Source organism: Nomascus leucogenys, chromosome 14 (assembly GCF_006542625.1).
Source record: "Nomascus leucogenys isolate Asia chromosome 14, Asia_NLE_v1, whole genome shotgun sequence".
NCBI lineage: Eukaryota > Metazoa > Chordata > Mammalia > Primates > Hylobatidae > Nomascus > Nomascus leucogenys.
In genome coordinates this window covers 77,780,352-77,805,475 of record NC_044394.1, presented here as the reverse complement: position 1 = coordinate 77,805,475, position 25,124 = coordinate 77,780,352, and the positions used below count along the sequence as shown (strand labels likewise).

The 25,124-nt window shown below is 43.6% G+C and overlaps 1 protein-coding gene across 2 annotated transcripts; it reads left to right on the top strand.

The window, feature by feature from the left end:
- The first annotated feature begins 1,409 nt into the window (after positions 1-1,409).
- On the top strand, positions 1,410-14,051 carry ECRG4 (ECRG4 augurin precursor). Of its 2 annotated transcripts, none has more exons than XM_003277435.3 (4): positions 1,410-1,750; positions 7,745-7,792; positions 9,797-9,954; positions 13,652-14,051. In XM_003277435.3, the coding sequence occupies exons 1-4, from the start codon at positions 1,672-1,674 to the stop codon at positions 13,811-13,813; spliced, it is 447 nt and encodes a 148-aa protein (XP_003277483.1). In that variant the 5' UTR covers positions 1,410-1,671; the 3' UTR covers positions 13,814-14,051. The 2 variants fall into 2 exon arrangements, with proteins under 2 accessions (XP_003277483.1, XP_030683816.1); XM_030827956.1 differs by lacking the exon at positions 1,410-1,750 and adding an exon at positions 6,296-7,223 and having other exon boundaries at positions 13,652-14,046.
- The last annotated feature ends 11,073 nt before the right edge of the window (positions 14,052-25,124 follow it).

The window sequence follows — 25,124 nt, the reverse complement described above, 5'->3', positions numbered from 1 at the left end:
GTTACTTTTAAAACTCCTATTCCCTATTCTACAGTTTCCTCAAGGGTTTAGAAGCACTTCCCCAAGATAACTAGATGCGTGACATTATTCTTCTGATTGTCTCTGACACCCTGGGCAGTATCATTATTTAACTCAGACCCACTTCGCACTTTTTTCTTTGGTCGGCCACCATCTGTCTTTACTAACTCAATGTTAGAAGACTTCTTTCTCCTTCCTGCTGGAGAAATTCAGCTGCATTGCATGGAGAGCTAATTATATGGAGAGATAGTTAAGTGCTTACCGCTGGAGGCTATAAAAATACTGGCCGGTGCGGTGGCTCACACCTATAATCCTAACACTTTGGGAGGCCGAGGTGGGTGAATCACCTGAGTTCAGGAGTTCAAGACCAGCCTGGACAACATGGTAAAATCCCTTCTCTACTAAAAATACAAAATTAGCCAGGCCTCGTGCCGCATGCCTGTAATCCCAGCTACTCAGGAGGCTGAGGCAGGAGAATCGCTTGAACCCGGGAGGCAGAGGTTGCAGTGAGTGAGATCACATCACTGCACTCCAGCCTGGGCAACAAGAGTGAAACTCCGTCTCGGGGGGCGGGAAATAAGTGAGAACCTTGGTGAAGGAAAGAGGTAATCAGCTCACTTCACGGCAGATCTGAGATGGGAACACAGGAAAGGTAATCTCACATCACCATCCTTTTGTAGCCCAGGCCTGGAGAGAATAATTAGGTGACCCGCTCAGAGTCCGTTGGGATAAAGTTGTTCTAGTTTTTGTTCACTACGCCGCCTTTCACGTGTCCTCTACATTTGAACAGGCCCGTTACTGGGATGCAGTTCTGTGTTTCCCTTGGGTATCACCTTAACATCGCTTGCTGAAGTGTGCCCGGATTACAGAGTGGGCAAAGGGAAGCAGTGGTTTTGCTCACAGCTGCAGGGCACCAGGTTCCTGGTTTCTCAGAGGCTTTTCTATTGGAGAAGTTTGGGTGAGACGATCTCCTGGACTGCAGCTCTGAACCCAGACTGTGGAGTCTTTCAAAATATCTCAAAAAACAGCCCCGCCTAAGGCATCCTTAAGAGCAGCTCTGAACTAAGGAAATTCCAAAGCCCACTTTACAAATCAGGCAGAAGCAAGGCCCCCAAGCAGGGAGGGAGGGAGATGGGGAAGGAAGGGGTGAGGAGTAAGGGGAACAGTGGCGTGGCTGGGGCGGGCGGAAGAAGTGGGGGAGCCAAGGAGACACCCCAGCGCTGGGATCCGGCAAGTCCTCCCTCTGAGTGGCCAGGGGGCCTCGTCCCTTCTCCTGATGCCTTGTGCCCTTCCCTGGGTCTCCGGAACCCAGCTTGTCCTAACCGCTTTCGCTGCGGGCAGCGCTGGCCACGCGGCGCCCCGCCGCCGGCGGTTCTCCGTGGCCGAGCATCCTTGGCCTTGGAGCCCAGGGTCTGCGTTCCCCTTGGGGCCGGGGCCGGAGAGAGGACCTCGGCGGTGCTCGCCCGTGCGCTGGGCGCAGCTGCTTGGCCCTCAGCCCTTTGGCGCGGCGCCCACCCACTAGGTCCCGCCCCGGCAGCGACGCAGGGATAACCCGCGGCCGCGCCTGCCCGCTCGCACCCCTCTCCCGCGCCCAGTTCTCCCGCGCAGCGGCTCCAAGTGCGCCCCTCACCCTCCGGCTCGCGCTGCGCCGCCATGGCCACCTCCCCCGCGCGGCCTGCTGTCCTGGCCCTGACCGGGCTGGCGCTGCTCCTGCTCCTGTGCTGGGGCCCAGGTGAGCGGGGCGATGCCAGGCTGATTGATAGCTGCGCCAGGGGTTGGCCCCGTGTGGCGCTTCCAGGGTGCCCGGGGAGAGCGATCGGTGATGGGGTGGCGGCGTAGGGACACATCCTTAGCCTAGGCAGGGCCAAGGGGGTGGTAGGGGACCGGGTCTGGGGTTTTGCACTCGCACGAGTGCGAAGTGGTGAGCTTGTGCGGGTGGAGAGAGTACCGGGGTCAAGGGCAGGGTCTCAGATCTCCCGGGCAACCTTGGGCAAGGAGGGCCAGGCGTCCGAAGGGTGGGCAAGTAGTGTTTCGGGGTGTAACGTAAGGGGCAAAGGGGTTGTGGGGGCTTTACGCAGCTGGTAACCCAGAGGAGGCAAATGGCATCATCACCGCGATTCCCTTCCAGGCAGTCGCTTGGCAACCGAGTTGACTTGCGCTTCCCAGGTGGTCAAGTTGCAATTTGCAAAGCTGGGCACAGGCCTCACACCCCAGAGAGGGGAAAGGCTCTTAAAGGAGTAATGCTTAATCTTTTCTGCTTCGTGGAGCTCCCAGCGAATCGGTTGAAAACTCCAAAATTCCCCGCTCGCTCTCTGTAAAACGTGCATTCATACGCACACCTAGAATGATGGGTGCTCCGATATCTGAACGCTGGGCTCCACAGGCCCCACTTTAGGAACCATAATCTGAAGCCGTGGTTTGTCCTGAGTTACCACCTTCACTGGGTAGGAGGAACCTTTATGGTTCACAAGTGGCCTCAAGGACACATGACTGCCTTTGAAGCTTACACCTTGGGGAGGCAGGGATTGTGACCTCAGAGTTACCGGTGTATGAAGTGACTTGCCCAAGAGCCTGAGACTGGCGCTGTCCCACTGCAAAGCAGCTGGGCACTGCCTAATGTGAAAGGGAGGCTCACTCGATTGCTCAGTTTCTGTATTGTGCTCATTCAAAACAGGTATGAAAACTGAACTCCAGGTGAGAAGAGGCAGGGGACATTCAGTAGGAGCCCTAGGATGCAGCCCCAGGGTTGCTAGAACAGCAGGAGAGGTGGTGGGGTCTGTTCAGGTGAGGAGGATTACTGTTCCACATTAGAATCACAGGTGAAGCTAGTCAGTCATTTCCCATTGTATGGTTTACCTGCCTCCCACTCTTTGTTCTTCCCATTTTAAGAAGCACATCTGGGCCGGCCTCGGTGGCTCATACCTGTAATCCCAGCACTTTGGGAGGCCGAGGGGGGCAGATCACCTGAGGTAGGGAGTTCGAGACCAGCCTGACCAACATGGAGAAACCCTGTCTGTACTAAAAATGCCGGACGTGGTGGCACATACCTGTAACCCCAGCTACTCAGGAGGCTGAGGCAGGAGAATCGCTTGAATCTGGGAGGTGGAGATTGTGGTGAGCTGAGATCGTGCCATTGCACTCCAGCCTGGGTAACAAGAGCGAAACTCCGTCGCAAAATAAAAAAATAAATAAATAAAAGAAGAAGAAGAAGAAGAAGGAAAAAGCACATCTGAATAAGTCGAGTGAGCACTGGCTACAAGCCATTTATTTTCAGGACTTGTATTTTATTTAGTTTATACCAATAACTCAGTGATAGAAGTCAGTTAAAATATCATCACCGAGCTGGGATGTGAAAGTTCTTATACAATTAAAATATATATATATATTTTTGAGATGGAGTTTTGCTCTTGTTGCCCAGGCTGGAGTGCAATGGCATGATCTTGGCTCACCGCAACCTCTGCCTCCCGGGTTCAAGCGATTCTCCTACCTCAGCCTCCCAAGTAGCTGGAATTACAGGCATGTGCCACCACACCCAGCTAAGGTTTTTTTTTTTTTTTGGTATTTTTAGTAGAGATGGGGTTTCTCCATGTTGGTCAGGCTGGTCTCGAACTGCCGACCTCAGGTAATCCGCCAACCTTGGCCTCCCAAAGTGCTGGGATTACAAACATGAACCACCATGCCCAGCCTACAGTGAAAATCTTTATGTAATCCCAAAGGTGACTCTTTATGCCACCTCCAAACTTTTTTTTTTTTTTGAGGCAGGGTCTCACTTTGTTGCCCAGGCAGGAGTGCAGTGGTGTGATCATAGCTCACTGCAGCCTTGATCTCCCGGGCTCAAGCAATCCTCCCACCTCAGCCTCCCAAGTAGCTGGGACTACAGGTGTGTGACACCATGCCTGGCAATTTTTTTTTTTTTTGCTTTTAATTTTTAGTAGAGATGAGTCTCACTATGTAGCCCAGGCTGGTCTCGAACTCCTGGGCTCAAGTGATGCTTCTGCCTCGGCTTCCCAAAGTGCTAGGATTATAGGCTTGAACCACCACGCCCTTCCTCATTCACAAACATTTAATAAAGAAAACAACCGTGGCCCCTTCTTGATCAATGTATTAATATTAAGCTCCTTCAAAGGAGCATTTTGCAGCTCTGAATTTGCTGGGAGAGCTAATACTAGGCAACTGGATTGGATAAATTCAGGAGTGCTTATTATTGCAGTCTCGAATGAACAACTGATGATATTGGGTGAAAAATCCGTAATACAGAAAAAAATCACAGCTATTCTATTGTTCCTTATTCTTTTCCTCAAACAAATTTAGTGTAGTGTCCAATTATATGTACTGATATGGAGTTCAGTGTGTAGTACCTGGCACAGTAGCAGCATTCATAATTCATAATTTGGGACTTATTTGTGCTTTTCAGTCTATAGCTAAGGTTTGTTTCTGGAGTAATAGTGACATACATTTGCTGCAGGAAATTGCAGCCTCATAGCAAATGCCTACACCCAATGTCTATTTCAACATCAAACCACATTTCATTCATTAATTGTTAAACACTTTTACAGAAGGCAAACAGATGGAGGGGCCATACTTAATTCTGTATGCACTACCCTGTGAGCTGTTAGAGACTGACAAATGTTAAGACATTAATGAATGCTATTATTAGTGCCAAGGAACATATCTGTCTCCCTTGGCAAATATTTTCATAGATTTCTTCATTGAATTTAAGTTTGGAAGGGAAGTAGAGGGTTTAACAGTAGTCCCACCCCCATCTAATTAGAAAATCCCCTCTACAGTAGCCTGGTCAAGTGCTCATCTTTGTTTATTTATGCTCAGATGCCTCCAGCAACTCTTAATCTCAAACCCCCCAAGGCCATTTGTCCCATCTTGGGTGGCTGTCTGTCTGGGTGTTAGAAACCTTACTTCATGCCCTAACCTATGGCCCAGTGGCCCCTCAAAGCCTTTGCTCTCCTCCCACAAGTTTCCTTCCTTCCTTCCTTCCTTCCTTCCTTCCTTCCTTCCTTCCTTTCTTCCTTCTTTTTCTTCTTTCTTTCTCTCTGTTTCTTTCTTTCTTTCTTCTTTTTTTCTTTTCTTTCTTTTCTTTCCTTTCTTCTTTCTCTTTTTCTTTCTTTCCTCTTTCTTTCTTTTTCTTTCCTTTCTTTCCTTCCTTCCTTCCTTCCTTCCTTCCTTCCTTCCTTCCTTCCTTCCTTCCTTCCTTCTTTCTTTCTTCCTTTCTTTTTTTTTTCTGAGATGGAGTCTCACTCTGTCACCCAGGATGGAGTGCAGTGACGCTATCTTGGTTCACTGCAACTTCCGTCTCCCAGGTTCAAGTGATTCTCCTGCCTCAGCCTCCCGAGTAGCTGGGACTACAAGCATGCACCACCACACTCGGCTAATTTTTTGTATTTTTAGTAAAGACAGGGTTTCACCAAGTTGACCAGGCTGGTCTCGAACTCCTGACCTCAGGCGATGTGCCTGCCTTGGCCTCCCAAAGTGCTGGGGTTACAGGTGTGAGCCACCACACCCGGCCCCACAAGTTTTATTTCTCTAGGTTAAACTAAATTCCTTTAATTTCTTCTCATATAACACATGTTTGGGCCCTAGTCCTCTCTGGACACTGTCCTTTGACCACAACTCCAGTTTTTCTACGACCTTCTTCAAGTGAGATGATGTGAACTGAACCAAATAGTAGAGGGGAGGTCTGTTCAGAGCTGTGATGAAACAGCGACAGGACAGTTACTTTCTTTTTTTTAAGTATCCTTTATTAAACAGCCTAAAATTGCAATTGCTTTTTAAACAACTACATCACTGTAGACCGACTTGAGCACAGACAACAAAAACCACTGCAGCTCTCCCACAGGCTGCTGTGCACTACGCTGATACCTTAGCTCGCCACCCAGCAGACTCCCAGTTCTCATAGGGAAGGTGCGAGGGAAACCACCACCTCTCTTCCCTGGCCCTTCAGTGCGGTCCCTAGAGATCTTATGAAGCCATTTCCATGCCATTAAACCTCGAAAAATTGGGTGGCCATGTAATTTATCATCCAAGCTGAAACACTTTTGAGAGCAAAAGGAGGCACTATCATTAATTTACAAGGACAAGAGGTATATACCAGGGCTGTCCCTGGACAGCCAGAAAGTGTGGCCACCCTACCTGTGAATCACGAGGGAGGCACTTAGCAGGAAATAGACTTAAGTTCTAGCAGGTTCCCTGTCCCATCCCAGAGGGCAGGCCAGCAGGCTCCCTGGATGGCCCAATGAATCTGAAGGCAGCTAGGTAGTACTTTAATCCAAATGCTACAGGAGGCTAGTAGGTTAGGTGGCTGCTTAGGGACCATGGGTGTGCTAAGTGACTTGGGCTGAGAGGCATTCAAATTCAAAATTTGTAAACACTGGGTATGCTAATAAAATGCATCCTCAGGTAGGGCAGCCAGCTTGTAACTCTTGGCTATGGATATATTTTTCTCCCCAACTCCATAGTAAATTCTTTATGCAGAGGTTCTCTTTTAAAACATTTATTTTTCCCCCCAGCTTTATCAATGTATAATTCACAAACAAAGCAGGGGTTCTTAATTTTATTTGGGTCACAGACACTTTTAAGAGTCTGGCAAAAGCTATGGTTCCTATTCCCAGAAAACTGTGCCTTTGCAGATGCAAACGCAATTTTACATGCCTTTCTAGACCCCCTAGAGCCTGTCCATGGAAGGAGAGGCTAAGAACCCTGCTGAGAAAGTGGTCACCATTACCTCCATCCTGGGGCCTGACTCCAGTTCCTTACACCCGAAGATGCTCTACTCACTACTTACGATGTCAGCATGTCTGCATGCAACAGTTAAGGGTCAGAGGCTTCTATAGGTCTGCAAGCCAGTTCGCTGGGTGAAGGCATGTGTTCTATCAGGCCAGACAAGGTATTTTCTGTTAACAACGATTGAGCTGATCAGAAACACTTTTAAAAGTGAATACAAATAACAGCAAGTGGTATAAATCATGCTTGATTTTAGGGTGATCTGGGCAAGCTACAAAACCGGGCTGCACTTTTAGAGAGCGAAGGCAAGTTCCCCAGCGTGTGGGAGCCTGAATCCCATTTCTGCCTGCCTCTGTCTTCACATGGGTGACCTCTCTGGATCCTCTCTTCTTCTTATAAAAACACCAGTCACTGGATTTCTATCCATCTAAATCCTGTATGATAACATCTTGAGACCCTCTCAGTGATGGGTAAGGCTGTAAAAAAAAAAAAAAAAAAAAAAAAAAGAAAGAAAATTAAAAAAAGAAAATCTTGAGATCCTTAATGGATTATATCTGAAAAGACCCCATTTCCAAATAAGCAAATAAACTCCCATTCATGAGTTTCTGGTGGATAGGAGTTTCGGGAGGACACTATTCACCATTCAACGTATTACACCGTGAAGCGAAAGTTTGCGGGAGGATGCACATGACAGATGGCTGCACCTCATAGTAAGACACAGGGCTAAAAGAACAGCATCACTCTGACTGGCTCCAATCATAATGCCCTTGGTCGGCTGTGGTCATTATCACCAGTATTAGCCATGGGCAGCCTGAATTGTTTGTCCTGCAGGACAGGGAATACAGCAAGCATTAAGTAATACTGTGATGTTACCAAGTTGTCAAATCATGGCGGGGGCCCGCAGTTCTTTTTTCCCACTCTGATTTTTGCCTTTGATAAATTGAAGGGAGCAGTGTAACTCTGATATGGATTTCGATTTTCATTTCTTTAGGTGGCATAAGTGGAAATAAACTCAAGCTGATGCTTCAAAAACGAGAAGGTAAATATACCCCGAATGGATAAGGGATGCATTCTTAACTGGATGGAAATAAAATGGCAATATGGATTGTGCTCACTGGAGTCTTGTATTTGGAAAATCAAAAGTGTTTACTCCTTAAAAGGTTAGCAGATATGAAGGGCTTATTCTGTGGGTATGTGGTGTGGTATTTTATTAGATAAATATTATTGCCAGTAAATGTCTGAAGGTTATTTTTCTGAAACCTGTCAGTGTGGACTCAAAAATAAAAGAAACAGTAGTACAGTGTTAATTGCATGCTATTTATTTTAGGACCATGAAGCACTTTAGAGACTATCTTTGGCGCACATAATCCTCAGTTGGTGGGGCAGGCGTGGAACAGCAGTGTGGCGGTAGTCCGTGTATCCGATGAGCTCTTGGGGAAGGGTTTCAAACAGGAAAGCCTTTCTTGTTATTAGCCTCTGTTTTGAATAATGCATCTAAGATAAATGTGAGAGCAGCAAAATGTCATAGAAATTGAACAGTCTGGGGGGTCACAACACACAGGTTCTGGACCTGCTGTAATCAGATCAGGTGGATCAATTGTGGGGTCTCGTGAATGTCATTTTCCCTCTCCCAACTATCATCTTTATCTGTAAAATTAAGAATCCCTTAGAAATGAAAAAGTGTGACCACACTTCTGATGTGACCATTTAGTCATTCTTTCCCTCCTAGTTTACGGGGGATTCTAGCAGGCTGAACTTCCTCCCTGAAGTGGGGTCCTCAGTCATTCTTCCCACACTCCCCAGTTGCTGCTCAGGGTCCCTCCCACAGGTGGCTGGAGAACAAGCTTGGGGGTGGTCCCAGCATCTTTTCCTGGCTTTCCAGACACCCATGAAGCCCTGGCCCACCCCCAATCTCTGAGGCAGCTAGCTCACAGGGTCCCCTCCCTGTGCTATGTGGTGGCCAGAGCCTCACCTCACGGATGCCCAGGGATGAACAACACCCTCACAGAGCCAGTTTGTCATAGGTGAGCAAGCTGCTGAGGCAGTCACAACTCCTAGGTGTGCATCCCGCAGCCTTGACTCAGTTCAAATCAAGAAACACATACTGAGCACCTACTGTGTACAAAACACTGTTACAATCCCTGAAGGGATTGTAAACAAACAAACAAAAGACCCTGCTGATATTTATCCATATGACCAACAAATGCACGAGGCCTGCATTTCCATGATCCTGTGTATTTTTCCTAACGTCATCAAGAGGGGCTGTCCATCCACTTTTATAGATACAGGGACAGAGGCTGAAAACGTGACAGCAGGAGAAAAATGCCTAATGGCACAGTGGCTTCCTCGAGCACATCTTGCAGAAGTGGTTCCATTTCAACAATTGAGACTGTGATGGAAAGACGTTAGCAGCAGCAGTGTGAGGGTGCGTGTCAGTATCCTGCATCAATGGTCAGACTGTGAGGTGCAGAGAGGCATTGGCTTAAGGGGATTCGGTGTCCCAGCAGCCTGGTGTGAGAATCAGCTCTACTGTTGGGCAGGGTCTGGTCCCTGCTCACCCGGGGTTCATCATTCCAGTTCCTTTTTCTTACAAAATCTCCCGAGCCAAGCACAACCTCTTGTGTTGACATATGCAATGGACATGCCCGTATACCTGTATACCTGTGTGGCACTAGATATCCAGTCTGTTTCCTGAATGCGGAGCCTGAGGGGTGGGCCACTTGCCCGTGGGAAAGTCCTGGGTCCCGGGCGCGAGTGGGCTGCAGGGGATGAGCTGAATTTCGTTTCTACCCTGAGGACCTAGAGGCTGAAGTTTAGTCCATGCCCCTTTATAGGGTTGTACCAAATAGCACTTACTAACAGGAAGCATGGTGACAGAATCTATGAAGCTGTGTCACATTGTCACATGCAAGTAAGAATGAAGTTGAGAGTCAAAACCCTCCTACACACGGTGGTGGGGGATGGGATGTATAACAGGGATTCACCGCAAGTGAGGAAGGAAATCATTCTTTGTGCTTTGGGGATGGGGAATTGATGATTTCAGCACCTGTTCCAACTAAGACTAAAGTGGCCGTTGATGAGAACAAAGCCAAAGAATTCCTCGGCAGCCTGAAGCGCCAGAAGCGGCAGCTGTGGGACCGGACTCGGCCCGAGGTGCAGCAGTGGTACCAGCAGTTTCTCTACATGGGCTTTGATGAAGCGGTAGGTGTTGCCTCCGGCTGCAGGCCTGGCTTCTACAGGGCAGGGTGGCAGGAGGCCTGGCTCGGGGAAATAGGAAGCAGAAAATTCAGCTTTGCTGTTCATTCCTAGAGTAAGAGCCCCATCATATGCCAAGTGCTATCAGGCACTGGATCATGTTACCTACGGTGTAAGGGCGATGGCTGGAAGTTTCCACCAGGGTACATTCAGGAGGCAGAACCCAGGGCAGTCATGAACCAAAACAGCGGGGACCTAGATTCATCGAGAATCTGACTTTCTTGGGAACCCTTTTAACTTGGCTGAACAGTTTTGCCAGAGTATCCTTAAAATAACTCACAATCCCCCAAAACCTTTTAACTTTTACCTTGAAGACTGTCAGAAACAACAGGGATGCCAGGATCTATGATGATAATGAAAAGAGATGAAAAAGGACCTGTAAAGAGAGGATGGGTCTTTGTAGAGGTTTTGGGGAAAATTTGTCAATGCACTTATAGGAAAAGATGGTTTACAGTTCATGTGCCTAGACGGCATTGGTGGACGTATTCATTGAATGAAAGACAAAGAGTTTATAATCTTAGGCTCCCAGCTGGGGTGCATGTGGAGGTGAGACGGCAGCCCATGGAAGTCATAGACGCGGCCGCATGGGCATCCGTCCATGGTGACTGCGGAGGCTGAGCTCCCTGTGTGAGACATAGAGGGAGGACCCGTGGCCTTTGCTGCCCCACCAGGGAGCAAATGGGCTTTTCATGGGCAGGACCTCCAATTGGGCAGTCGGATGTGTTTTTCAAAACGGGCACATGATTCATTTAGACGGTGTATACACAATACTGCAGTAGGTGAAGAAAAAACTAAACCCCTTCGACATATCGTTTTTAATGGCTACATAAAATGAAATCATGTGGCTATACCATAATTTCCTTCACATTTCCAACCATTGGACATATTACTTGTTCCCTAAGTGTCTTTTTGCTTTTTTTTCTTTTTCTGTGCAAATAGGTAAACATGTATAGCCAAACTCTGAGCCAAGCATGATTCTAAGTACTTAGAGGTATGAACTTACTTCACATTCACAACAACCCAAAAGGCAGGTGCTATTATTTGCATCTCTGTACAGTTTGCCTCTTACTTAGACCACATTCTTCCCAGTGAGGCTCCTGGGGCAAGGGTGGAATCACATTTAAGTATCTCTGAGTATTGTCAAATTGCACATTCCTGTGAGTCACATGTAAGAGCAACAGTTTTCTGGAATCTTCAGCAGCATCTGGTGTTCTCACTGAAAATTAAAAATATATGTTTGCTTACTTGATAGATGAAAATGCTATATCCTCTTTCAGTAATTTGCATTTCTTTGATGACCATCATTAAAATGGGCATTAGGAGTTTAACATGCAGGGATGGGCATGGTGGCTCACGCCTGTAATCCCAACACTTTGGGAGGCCAAGGCAGGTGGATCACCTGAGGTCAAGAGTTCAAGACCAGCTTGGCCAACAGGACAAAACCCCGTCTCTACTAAAAATACAAAAAATTAGCCAGGTGTGTGGCTCATGCCTGTAGTCTCAGCTACTCAGGGGGCTGAGACAGGAGAATCCCTCGAACCCGGGAGGCAGAGGTTGCTGTGAGCTGAGATCATACCACTACACTCCAGCCTGGGCGACAGAATGAGACTCTGTCTCAGAAAAGAAAAAAAGAGAGTTTAACATGCAGAAACTGCTCAAATAATGTCGGGTGACAAAACTAGAATAAAGATGAGGATCAAATAAGATTACAGTAACTTAATATGCATTAAAAAGAGTACAATGGCTACATCCAAGTGTCACTAGTGGTCTCTGGCAAAGGAATATGATCTTCTTTGTCTATGCTCTTCTCTCACATACAGATTTTAAAATCTTAGTCTACATTATTTCTGTATTCATCAAACATTTTTAAAAATTTTTGAAAATACATATTTAAGCTAAAACTGTAAGCAAATTTGTAAAATGAGAGGCCAGGAACAGTGGCTCATGCTTGTAATCCTAGCATGTTGGGAGGCCGAGATGGGTGGATCACCTGAGGTCAGGAGTTGGAGACCAGCCTGGCCAACATGGCAAAAACCCGTCTCTACTAAAAATACAAAAAAATTAGCCAGGCATGGTGGCGGATGGCTATAATCCCAGCTTCTCGGGAGGCTGAGGCAGGAGAATCGCTTGAACCTGGTGGGGGGTGGAGGTTGCAGTGAGCCGAAATCACGCCACTTCACTCCAGCCTGGGTGAAAGAGTGAAACTCCCTCTTAAAAAATAAATGAATGAATAAAATAAAATGAGAAAACCCAAGAGGCAAGATCGTTTCACCCATGGCCAAAAATGTTGTATTATGGGAGAAGCAAAACGAGATGGAGCCAAAGAAGTCGGTGTCCTCCTTCCCAAAGCAGAGGCTGCGGTGGGCTCAGATGATTCAGACCCCAGGTATAGAGTATGGTAGTGAGAAATTGGAATCATCCTCTTTAGCCCAGCACTAGCTGGCCCGCTACCCACCAAGAGTGGATTACCACTGAGCCCCAGAGACCACAGACACGGGCTAGGCTGGGGATTCCAGCCTCACAAAGTTCTCAATATTAATTAATGTTCATTGGCAGTCTTGTTAAAATAATAACAGGTTGCTGAGTCCCTATATCAGAAAGTTCCATGCAGGAGGCATGGAGTGGCTGGTGCCTGAGAACCTGCATTTGTGATTTAGATGCAGGGGTGCATGGGCCATGCTTGGAGAAAAACTGGCCCTGTACCCCAATGGCATGACCCATTCACCCAGCCCATCTGTCATCTCTCTGCCTTTTTGCTCTCACACTAGATCTCTTGCCACGTTCTGAGCATCAACACCCGTGAGTCCTAGTCTAAATTAATATTGCACCTTCACCACCACCAAAGAAAAATTAGTCTCTCCTTTAAAAAGAATGTATTAATAGCCAAGATCAGTTGCCCAAACCAAAAACCTGGGCATCATTCTACACTACTTACTCAGCTTTTGCTTCTCTATCCCTTTTATTATCTGCAACTGTCTCTTCTCATATCTGTCACTCAGGAACAGTAGGCTTCTTGAAGGCAGAGACTCTGTTTTTGGCAGCCCTCCGGTGCCCAGCACAGGGCATGACACATGGTGCCCATCTCAGAGCGTTTGCAGAATAAATAAATGCATCTGTGTACTCTCTAACCAACAACACAGGTATAAGAGTCACCATCAAATGTACCCCCAGTTCTCTGCCCTGGCACTATAATAGGCCAATGCAGTGGTTGATCTAACTCAGGCAACATTTTATTAAGCATCTACTACATGCAATATAAAAGGCCAGGCACAGGAATGGGGTAGGAAGATAAGACAGTGTTTGCCACGGTGAGATGTGGCCTGAGGGTCAGGCCAAGTTGTTACAGTGTTTGGGCAGCTGTCCATTTGATTTACCGAGAGAGAAAAACATTTAAGTCTGGAGTACACTTAGCAAATATTTTGCAAAGGTATGGGCCTGCGCTCCTTTGGGAAAAGATAGCTTTTATCACAGTGAATACTGCTGACTGTTTTGGCCTCTAAGCACAAGAATACGATAACAGGGAGTGACTAAGGTTTGTTAATCATTGAAGAAAAACCACCATGGAGAAAAGCCATAGGTAAGATTCGGTCTTTGGGTACTGTGTGCCCTTAAATCCATTCTCTATCATTCTCTTTTCCTCCAGAAATTTGAAGATGACATCACCTATTGGCTTAACAGAGATAGAAATGGACATGAGTACTATGGCGATTACTACCAACGTCACTATGATGAAGACTCTGCAATTGGTCCCCGGAGCCCCTACAGCTTTAGGCATGGAGCCAGTGTCAACTACGATGACTACTAACCATGACTTGCCACACGCTGTACAAGAAGCAAATAGCGATTCTCTTCCTGTATCTCCTAATGCCTTACACTACTTGGTTTCTGATTTGTTCTATTTCAGCAGATCTTTTCTACCTACTTTGTGTAATCAAAAAAGAAGAGTTAAAACAACACATGTAAATGCCTTTTGATATTTCATGGGAATGCCTAAAATGCATCTCATTTAAAAATAGAAATAAAGCATTTTGTTAAAAAGAAAAGTCTCAGAATTCATTTTGGCACAAATTAAGCTGGTGACATTTCTCGTTCCCTTGATGTTTTGAAGTTGCATCTGAGAGGCACCCTCTGTTACCACCGTGAGATTCCTCACCACCACCCAGGCAGACCACGGGACTGAGTGAGAGGTCTTCAGTTTGTTAGAACACAGTCTACATGAAATGCAAGGCATACAATCAGCAAGAAAAGCTAGTTGAAAATAACCTGTGGTTACAGAACGTGGAGGATTCCAATCATTTGACAGAGAACCTTTCTGGTTCTGAGCTACAGCTGGACCTGTTTAATGTTACCATCCAAGAAATGAAGGGCAACAGAAAAAAACCTGAAATTTGGTTGATGTCAGAGCCACAGTTAATCTAAAAATAAAACCTCTTTCCATGAATTTAAGACATATTTAAGAATATTCTTTGCATTGTAAACAACCTGAGTGAATGAAAGAAAAGGTGGTATTTGGGTGAGGAGAGGGAGGATAAGACGGGGGAGGTGAGTGAAGAATCTGAGCCTTTGCTGATAGGAAGGGGTCTGGTCCCAGACTATGCAGAACTGCAGGGGGTGAGGTGGGAGAGGAGATTAACAGCATGAGCGGGCAACTCAGAACAGGTCTTAGACTTTTGTGTGTTACAGACTCCTCTGACAGTCTGATGAAAGCTTTTTGCTCTTTTCCTCAGAAAAATTACAATTTTGCAGATAGCCTCTGACACCTCCATTCAGAAACCCTATGTAGTCAATAACCCTGGGCCCAGTAGGAAGCACTGGATTCAGAGCAGTGGTGTTACGGGCAATCATAAACAAAGGCCATTCTTTTCTTCCTTGAGGATCCATACAAATTAAAATTGTAGTGAAATATACATAAAATTTACCCTTTTAAGCATTTTCAGGTGTACAATTCAGTGGCTAAGTATATTCACATTGTTGTGCAACCATCACTACCATCCATCCATCTCTGGAACTTTTTCATCTTCCCAAACTGATACTGTATCCTTTAAACACCAACTCCCCATTCCTACCCCCAACCCCCTGGCAACCCCCATTCTACTTTCTGTCTCTATGAATGTCCACTCTAGGGACTTTATACAAGTAGTGTAATTTGTCTTTTTGTGTCTGGCTTATTTCACTTAGCATAATGACCTCAAGGTTCATCCATGTTGCATCATGTATCAGAATTTCCTTCCTTTTTAAGGCAGAATATTCCATTGTATGGATAGACCACTTTTGCTTATCCATTCACCCATCAATGGATACTCAGGCTGCTTCTATCTCTTGGCTCTTGTGAATAATGCTGCTATGAACGCAGGTGTGCAAGTATTTTTTTGTGTCCCTGCTTTCAATTCTCTTTGGAATTGCTGGATCATATATTCATTCTATGTTTAATTTTTTGAGGAACCAGGCCAGGCACAGTGGCTCACGCCTGTAATCCCAGCACTTTGGGAGGCTGAAGTGGACTGAAATACAAAAATTAGCTGGGCATGGTGGTGGGCGCCTGTAATCCCAGCTACCAGGGAGGCTGAAGCAGGAGAATCGCTTGAACCCAGGAGGCAGAGGTTGCAGTGAGCCAAAATTGCGCCATGGCACTCCAGCCTGGGCAACAGAACGAGATTCCATCTCAAAAAAAAAAAAAAAAATTGAGGAACCCTCCATGCTGTTTTCTATAGCAGTGTACCATTTTACATTCCCACCCTTAACACTTTTCTTTTTTCTTGACTATGCTGAGCTGGCTCAAATCCCAATGCAATCTTAAAGAGGAGTGAAGGGGCTGACAGAGGACCTTTGCTTCATTCCTTATCTTAAAGGGACTGCTTTCTATGTGCCTTAACTCTGTACTTGCTAGATTTTTTTTCGTAGATGTCCTTTATCAAGTTAAAAAAATTTCCTTCTAAAAATATGCTAAGACTTTTCTAATGTCATATGTTATATGGATGTTTAATTCTATTTTTTTCTTTACTAAGTTTTCCTTTTAAATCTGTTACTAAGGTGAATTTTATTAATAACAATTCTAATAGTAGTCAAGTTGCTGGAATAAACCCAACTTGATCATGATGTATCATCTTTTATTATTCATTGCTGGATCTGGTTTGGTAATATTTGTTCAGAATTTTTGCATCCATGTTCATAAAGTGAGGTTGGATTGGCCTGTAGTTCTCTGGCTGGTTGTGTTCTTGCAGTTTGGGTATCAAGGCTGTATTGGCCTCATAAAATGAATTGAGAGTGTTTTGTTTACTATTCTTTGTCTAAGAATGGTGAGAATGAAATTGTTGTTTCCTGAATTTAGTTTAGTAGCATTCAGGTAGAGCTATTTCGACTTGGTTTCTTTATGGGAAAAATCTTGACTGTTGGTTGTATTTCTTTTACAGGTAAAGGATGACTCTGATTTTTTGTTTCTCTTTGAGTTGCTTTTGCTAACTTCTGTCTTTCTAGGAAGTCATCCACTATATTAAAGATCTGAAGTGTGTTGAGAGCAGTTCTTATTCCCTCTTGCATTTCTCTGTAGCATCTGCAGTTATGTTCTTTTTTTCATTCCATTTGTGTGTTTTTAAAAAAATGAATAATGCTTTTTCAAATACATAGTTTTTGGTTTTATTTTGTTGATCGCTTTTGTGTGTTTCTCTATTTCATTAGTTTCTGTCCTTTTAATTTCCTTCTTTTTACTTCTGTGGGCCTTTGATTCAATTAGATCTTAGCTCTATTTTGAGCCTTCTCATTTTTTTTTTTTAAGGCAAGCACTTAATGCTCTATGTTTCCTTCCAAGTATTGTATCCCATGTGTCTGATGTAAAAAACTACATGGTGAAATCTTTTAATTTCAATTACAATTTCTCCTTTGACCCATACATTGATGTGTTATTAAATTTCCAAGTGAGTGGACTTTTCTAATTATCTTACATGCTTTGTTTTCCAACTTAATTGCATTGCAGTAAGAAATGTGGTCAGGCGGATCTCAATCCTTTGACGTGTATTGGTCGAGCCTTATGTTTGGGGCGTGTCAATCCCCGCATCTGTTCCATGTGTGCTTGAAAGAAGTGTGTCTTTTCCAAATGTCAGATGCAGTAAAAGCCCATTAATTCAAGCTCCATAGTTTCACTGTTCACATTTTCTACTTTCTTACTGTTTTTGTCTGTTTGATCTACATGTGTTAAAATCTTCTACGATGATGATGGATTTAAAATTTTTGCTTTTAATTCTGTGAGTCTGGCCTTGTATATCATGAGGCTATACACTATTCATATACATACATACATAAATTTAGAATCAGTACCTTTTCCCAGTAAGTGGAATTATCATTATGTAAGAAATTTCCTTATTTTGAGTAATACTTTTTGCCTGAATTCTCCTTTGATATTAATATGACTATACTTGCCTGCTTTGGGTTAATATTTTCCTGGTCTATCTTTTCCACTGTTTGACTTCTAATCTTTCTGTGCTTTAGGTGTTTCTGTTGTAATAAGCACATAGCTGAATTTTGTTTTGCTTCTAAAATAAAACAAAATGTTAACTGGAGAATTTAGTCCACTTATGTTTATTGTGATTAGTGATTTGGTTTTATTTTTAACATCACATTTTGAACATTTGATCTGCTCCATTTTACTTGCTCCTCTCTTCCTTCATTTGGACTCTTTTCTCTCTACTTCCACTGAAGGTATACACTGATCTATTCTATTGGTGTTTGCCTTATTTCATACATATTAATAAGTTAAAGGGACTCAACAGCCATAGTGTTCTCCTGGACAATACACAGGCCTTGCATTCCCCCTTCCAACTTACATGTGACTGCAACTTGGCATTTTAAATCTAGTCTGCTTTATTTTCCCTGCAGATTATCTTTGTTTCATAATCAGTGGTTTGTTTAGATTGTCACATCGTTACCTTAGCTCTACTGTTTCTCCTTAAAACTCAGCCCATGCATCTGAGATCATTTTCCTTTGGTTTGAATCATATCCTTCAGAATCTATTTACTGAGGGCCATTTGGTGGTAAACTCTCAAATTTGTTTGGCACTTTCCCTTGTTTTACTTGGCATAAAATTCTTGGTTATTTAATCAATACTTTGAATTTTACTGTCTCTGGTTTCCATTGCTGATGTTAAGAATTTCATTATTCATCTAATATCCATTCCTCTATAGGTGATACTGTCCTCTTAAATTGTTTTGATACCTACTTTTCTTCTTTGTTATCTATATCCACATCTATGCCTATAAATATTAATATGTTTCACCACACCTATTCCAAAATTGACCACATAGTTGGAAGTAAAGCTCTCCTCAGCAAATGTAAAAGAACAGAAATTATAACAAACTGTCTCTCAGACCACAGTGCAATCAAACTAGAACTCAGGATTAAGAAACTCACTCAAAACCGCTCTACTACATGGAAACTGAACAACCTGCTCCTGAATGACTATTGGGTACATAATGAAATGAAGGCAGAAATAAAGATGTTCTTTGAAACCAACGAGAACAAAGACACAACATACCAGAATCTCTGGGACACATTCAAAGCAGTGTGTAGAGGGAAATTTATAGCACTAAATGCCCACAAGAGAAAGCAGGAAAGATCCAAAATTGACTCCCTAACATCACAATTAAAAGAACTAGAAAAGCAAGAGCAAACACATTCAAAAGCTAGCAGAAGGCTAGAAATAACTAAAATCAGAGCAGAACTGAAGGAAATAGAGACACAAAAAACCCTTCAAAAAATTAATGAATCCAGGAGCTGGTTTTTTGAAAAGATCAACAAAATTGATGGACCGCTAGCAAGACTAATAAAGAAGAAAAGAGAGAAGAATCAAATAGATGCAATAAAAAACGAAAAAGGGGATATCACCACCGATCCCACAGAAATACAATCTACCATCAGAGAATACTACAAACACCTCTATGCAAATAAACGAGAAAATCTAGAAGAAATGGATAAATTCCTCAACAAATACACCCTCCCAAGACTAAACCAGGAAGAAGTTGAATCTCTGAATAGACCAATAACAGGCTCTGAAATTGTGGCAATAATCAATAGCTTACCAACCAAAAAGAGTCCAGGACCTGATGGATTCACAGCCGAATTCTACCAGAGGTACAAGGAGGAACTGGTACCATTCCTTCTGAAACTATTCCAATCGATAGAAAAAGAGGGAATCCTCCCTAACACATTTTATGAAGCCAGCATCGTCCTGATACCAAAACCTGGCAGAGACATAACCAAAAAAGAGAATTTCAGACCAATATCCTTGATGAACATTGATGCAAAAATCCTCAATAAAATACTGGCAAACCGAATCCAGCAGCACATCAAAAAGCTTATCCACCATGATCAAGTGGGCTTCATCCCTGGGATGCAAGGCTGGTTCAACATACGCAAATCAATAAATGTAATCCAACATATAAACAGTACCAAAGACAAAAACCACATGATTATCTCAATAGATGCAGAAAAGGCCTTTGACAAAATTCAACAACCCTTCATGCTAAAAACTCTCAATAAATTAGGTATTGATGGGACGTATCTCAAAATAATAAGAGCTATCTACGACAAACCCACAGCCAATATCATACTGAATGGGCAAAAACTGGAAGCATTCCCTCTGAAAACTGGCACAAGACAGGGATGCCCTCTCTCACCGCTCCTGTTCAACATAGTGCTGGAAGTTCTGGCCAGAGCAATCAGGCAGGAGAAGGAAATAAAAGGTATTCAATTAGGAAAAGAGGAAGTCAAATTGTCCCTGTTTGCAGATGACATGATTGTATATCTAGAAAACCCCATTGTCTCAGCCCAAAATCTCCTTAAGCTGATTAGCAACTTCAGTGAAGTCTCAGGATACAAAATTAATGTACAAAAATCACAAGCATTCTTGTACACCAATAACAGACAAACAGAGAGCCAAATCATGAGTGAACTCCCATTCACAATTGCTTCAAAGAGAATAAAATACCTAGGAATCCAACTTACAAGGGATGTGAAGGACCTCTTCAAGGAGAACTACAAACCACTGCTCAATGAAATAAAAGAGGATACAAACAAATGGAAGAACATTCCATGCTCATGGGTTGGAAGAATCAATATCGTGAAAATGGCCATACTGCCCAAGGTAATTTATAGATTCAATGCCATCCCCATCAAGCTACCAATGACTTTCTTCACAGAATTGGAAAAAACTACTTTAAAGTTCATATGGAACCAAAAAAGAGCCCGCATCGCCAAGTCAATCCTAAGCCAAAAGAACAAAGCTGGAGGCATCACGCTACCTGACTTTAAACTATACTACAAGGCTACAGTAACCAAAACAGCATGGTACTGGTACCACAACAGAGACATAGATCAATGGAACAGAACAGAGCCCTCAGAAATGATGCCGCATAGCTACAACTATCTGATCTTTGACAAACCTGACAAAAACAAGAAATGGGGAAAGGATTCCCTATTTAATAAATGGTGCTGAGAAAACTGGCTAGCCATATGTAGAAAGCTGCAACTGGATCCCTTCCTTACACCTTATACAAAAATTAATTCAAGATGGATTAAAGACTTATATGTTAGACCTAAAACCATTAAAATCCTACAAGAAAACCTAGGCAATACCATTCAGGACATAGGCGTGGGCAAGGACTTCATGTCTAAAACACCAAAAGCAATGGCAACAAAAGCCAAAATCAACAAATGGGATCTCATTAAACTAAAGAGCTTCTGCACAGCAAAAGAAACTATCATCAGAATGAACAGGCAACCTACAGAATGGGAGAAAATTTTTGCAACCTACTCATCTGACAAAGGGCTAATATCCAGAATCTATAATGAACTCAAACAAATTTACAAGAAAAAAACAAACAACCCCATCAAAAAGTGGGCAGAGGACATGAACAGACACTTCTCAAAAGAAGACATTTATGCAGCCAGAAAACACATGAAGAAATGCTCATCATCACTGGCCATCAGAGAAATGCAAATCAAAACCACAGTGAGATACCATCTCACACCAGTTAGAATGGCCATCATTAAAAAATCAGGAAACAACAGGTGCTGGAGAGGATGTGGAGAAATAGGAACACTTTTACACTGTTGGTGGGACTGTAAACTAGTTCAACCATTGTGGAAGTCAGTGTGGCGATTCCTCAGGGATCTAGAACTAGAAATACCATTTGACCCAGCCATCCCATTACTGGGTATATACCCAAAGGACTATAAATCATGCTGCTATAAAGACACATGCACACGTATGTTTATTGCGGCACTATTCACAATAGCAAAGACTTGGAACCAACCCAAATGTCCAACAACGATAGACTGGATTAAGAAAATGTGGCACATATACACCATGGAATACTATGCAGCCATAAAAAATGATGAGTTCGTGTCCTTTGTAGGGACATGGATGAAACTGGAAAACATCATTCTCAGTAAACTATCGCAAGGACAAAAAACCAAACACCGCATGTTCTCACTCATAGGTGGGAATTGAACAATGAGAACTCATGGACACAGGAAGGGGAACATCACACTCCGGGGACTGTTGTGGGGTGGGGGGAGGGGGGAGGGACAGCATTAGGAGATACACCTAATGCTAAATGACGAGTTAATGGGTGCAGGGAATCAACATGGCACATGGATACATATGTAACAAACCTGCACATTGTGCACATGTACCCTAAAACCCTAAAGTATAATAATAAAAAAAAAAAAAAATATTAATATGTTTGAAGTTTGTTGGGCTTAATCTGAGGATTGGTGTCTTTCAAACAATTTGGAAAATTCTCCTCCATTTCTTTCTTTGAATGGTGTCTCTCCCTCATTCTAGTAGTTCTTTCTGGAATGTTTTATTCAAGTATGTAAATTTCAATTATATTTTTCCTTTCTTATTCAAATATGCTTGGCTATATCTCTTGTTCCCTGTTTAGATTTTCAAGTTTCTCTTTTCTTTCTTTAAATGTGTAAAATACTTTTATATTTTTGTCATTTCCAGTATCTGGGGTCTTTGTGAATCTCTTTCTGCCTACCATCTATGGTTTCTCACTCACAGTGACTGTCTCCTTGATTTTATGTAATTTCTAACCATGACCTGCTCATTCTTTTTGGAATGTTGTTTTTAAGACACACTTGAAAGCTGAGTTAAGTTGAAGTCCTCAGGACAGCACTTGCATTTTCTTTTGCTAGTGACTTGGGGTGCAATGGAGTCTACCAAACTGGGACCACCTTAAATTCTGTGCTTGTGGATTTACAGACCACATAGAGACACCTTGTACTTACTGTTCTCAGTCCACTCCCACCAAACTGAAATTTGAAAGAAAGCATCACAACTGCCCCCTTTTGTGTGATGGATTTATTTCTCATTGGCCCGTACACCAAGGTAGAGCCTTTTGGGAGCTCAGGCTGATGCAGGGTAATCTGACCTAAACTTTATCTCCTGTCCTGAGCCCTTTGCAGCTTTCAAAGATTCTCAAGCTCTACATGATTCTGCAGACATTTTCAGGCAATAGCTGGTTTTCTCTTCGTTTTAGGACTCTGCAGATTCTTTATTTATCATCTAAGGAAAGTGTATATAAAATCACATCCAGCATTTCATTTGCTCCCATTGAGGGGTTTATTCACATTAATCTGTCATACTGCTGGAGACAGAACTATTTGGTCATTTATTTCAAACCAAACATTCTTTACCTTTTCTGTCTCTGGAAATCTTTAAGAATAACATTTGTAAATGCATAAAACCAAGTACACAGGATTACAAAGGAAATCAATTATATTGAAAAAGTTTCCAACCTTTTAAAAGACAAATTTACAAGATAGTAATAAATGTGTTTCTTCATGCTGTAAGTAACAAGACTTACTGGTAGGTCTACAGCTATTGTAATTTCAAAGTAGTGAAAGTAAATGACATTTTGAGACAATTGTAACAACTATAATGTGATGATATATCTGATTTCTATATGTGGCAGAATCCCAGCTAAGAGCTATTTCCATCACAGTTTGTTGTCTACATTTATAATTGAAGGCTAAATTTGAGTTAGGGGTTAGTAGAAACAAAAAGGTTCATTTTTTCTTTCCCATTCAAGTTCATGAGACCCCTTATTTAAAGGGATTTCTATTCCAGTTCTTGTAATATATCCAGAGTGAAAGTTTCCAGTTATTCTTAGGATAAAGATGAAAACCCTTGATGTGTTTTATAAGACCTGGCCCCCTCCCTACCTCTTAATATTCCTGTTTTCAATCTCCCTTGCTCTGCACTTCAGCCAACTCTGCAAGACTGTGAACCCCAGGAAAAGCTCACACCTGCTTCTGCTCACTATAAAACCTTCAGAGCCTAGTATACAGCCTGTCAGAGTAAGTGAGCTTTAATAAGTGTCGAATGGATCCTGACTACACAAAGGAAGGATCTAGTCTCATTTTTACATATGAAGAAGATGATGGCCAGAGAGGTTGAATGACAGTCAGCTCCTGGGATACAAGGTGAGTTAGGAACAGAGCAGGGATTACGACTCAGATGTGGACGTTTTTCCCACACCACATTATTCCTCTCCCTTGTCCCCACCACCCGTTAGCTTATTTATGCCCCTCCCTCCAAAGTATGCCTCTTGGGCCTGGAGTTTCTTGAGCCTATTCTTGGCTTGGCAACAGCAAACTAACATTTTCTCCCACTCAACCACCGCCCTTGCAGCTAGCTGCCTGTGAACAGGAGTGTGCTGTGACTACAGGTGAGATTTCAATCCTGTCAGGTGTGAAGCTTGTTTGTTTTTGGAGACAGGGTCTCATTCTGTCATACAGGCTGAAGTGTAGTGGTGTGATCATGGTTCACTGCTGGCTCAAACTCCTGGGCTCAAGCCATCCTCCCACCTCAGCCTCCTGAGCAGCTGAGACTACAGGTGTGTGCCACCATGCCCAGATAATTAATTTTTTTGTAGAGACAGGATCTCGCTCTGTTGACCAGGCTGGTCTTGAACTCCTGGTCTCAAGCGATCCTCCTGCCTCAACCTCCAAAGTGCTGGGATCACAGGTGTGAGCCACAGTGCCCGGCAGTAGTTCGTTTAAGCTTGGCCAGAGACCCTTGGCCGTGAGCTTTTCAAATCATATCACCTGCTCCCCTAAGGGCCCATTTTTAACAAGCAGCACTGTCTTCTTCTGTGGATCAGAATTACTCACCAGGATTTTGTAAACCAGACATTTTATATAAAGCTGATTCTTCAACAGAGGACAAAAACCCCTACTGTAATATACTGACCAAGAGCCACAGATCAAAGACAGAAAGATGGCGTGTGAACAGGCATTGCTATCCCTGCCCCCAACTTTTTAAAGAGAAGACTGAGTTCCGGGGAACCCATGCTGGGGACGTCAAGCCTAGAAGAGCAGAGTCCAAGGACTGGCCTGACTGCTCATCTTCAAACATCTGAAGGGCTGTCAAGAGGAAAGTCTTTGTCTTGTTCTTGGAGAGCCCCAAGGGCACAACCAGGCCCCATGAGTGGCTGCTCAGTGAAGCCAATTTTTGCTCAGAATTCTGATAATGGAACGGGAGCTTCACAAAGCTAAGTGCCTCCAGCAGGGCGAGTGAACAGTTGTAAAAACTGTTTATAGAAATTTCTGCGTTTGAAGATGAAAGTTTCTTAAAGTCTGAAGCCATGGGATACCCAATGGTGATTTTCAAGTACAACAGCAACTCACTGCTCCATCCCTGCTGAGCCTTTAGGAAGAGATCTAGTCCCCGATTCTTCTGAAACTTTCACTAAAATAAAACTAGTAGTGTACAAACACAAGGAGTGGTGGCAAGGCTAGACACAGGACGATCCACCGCCCCCCTCAGGCTATAGACAAGTAAACGAAGTCTCCGGGAGGGCAGCTGACTTGCCCATAAACCAGGCCGATGCTTTTCTAGCAGTTTCCTGATCTATCCTGCTTCTCCTGTCAGGTTACTGCAGCAAACAGGGAAACAGGTAAGTACAGTCGGGAATTGGGATTTATAAAGACTTGTGTCTTTCCAGTGAGGTACATTTTTTTTCTGCCTGTGCCTAACACACCTAACATAAGATGACCTGGAGAGAGAAAAGCACAATACTATGTCATTGCACCTCCATCACGGTTAAAATGGAAT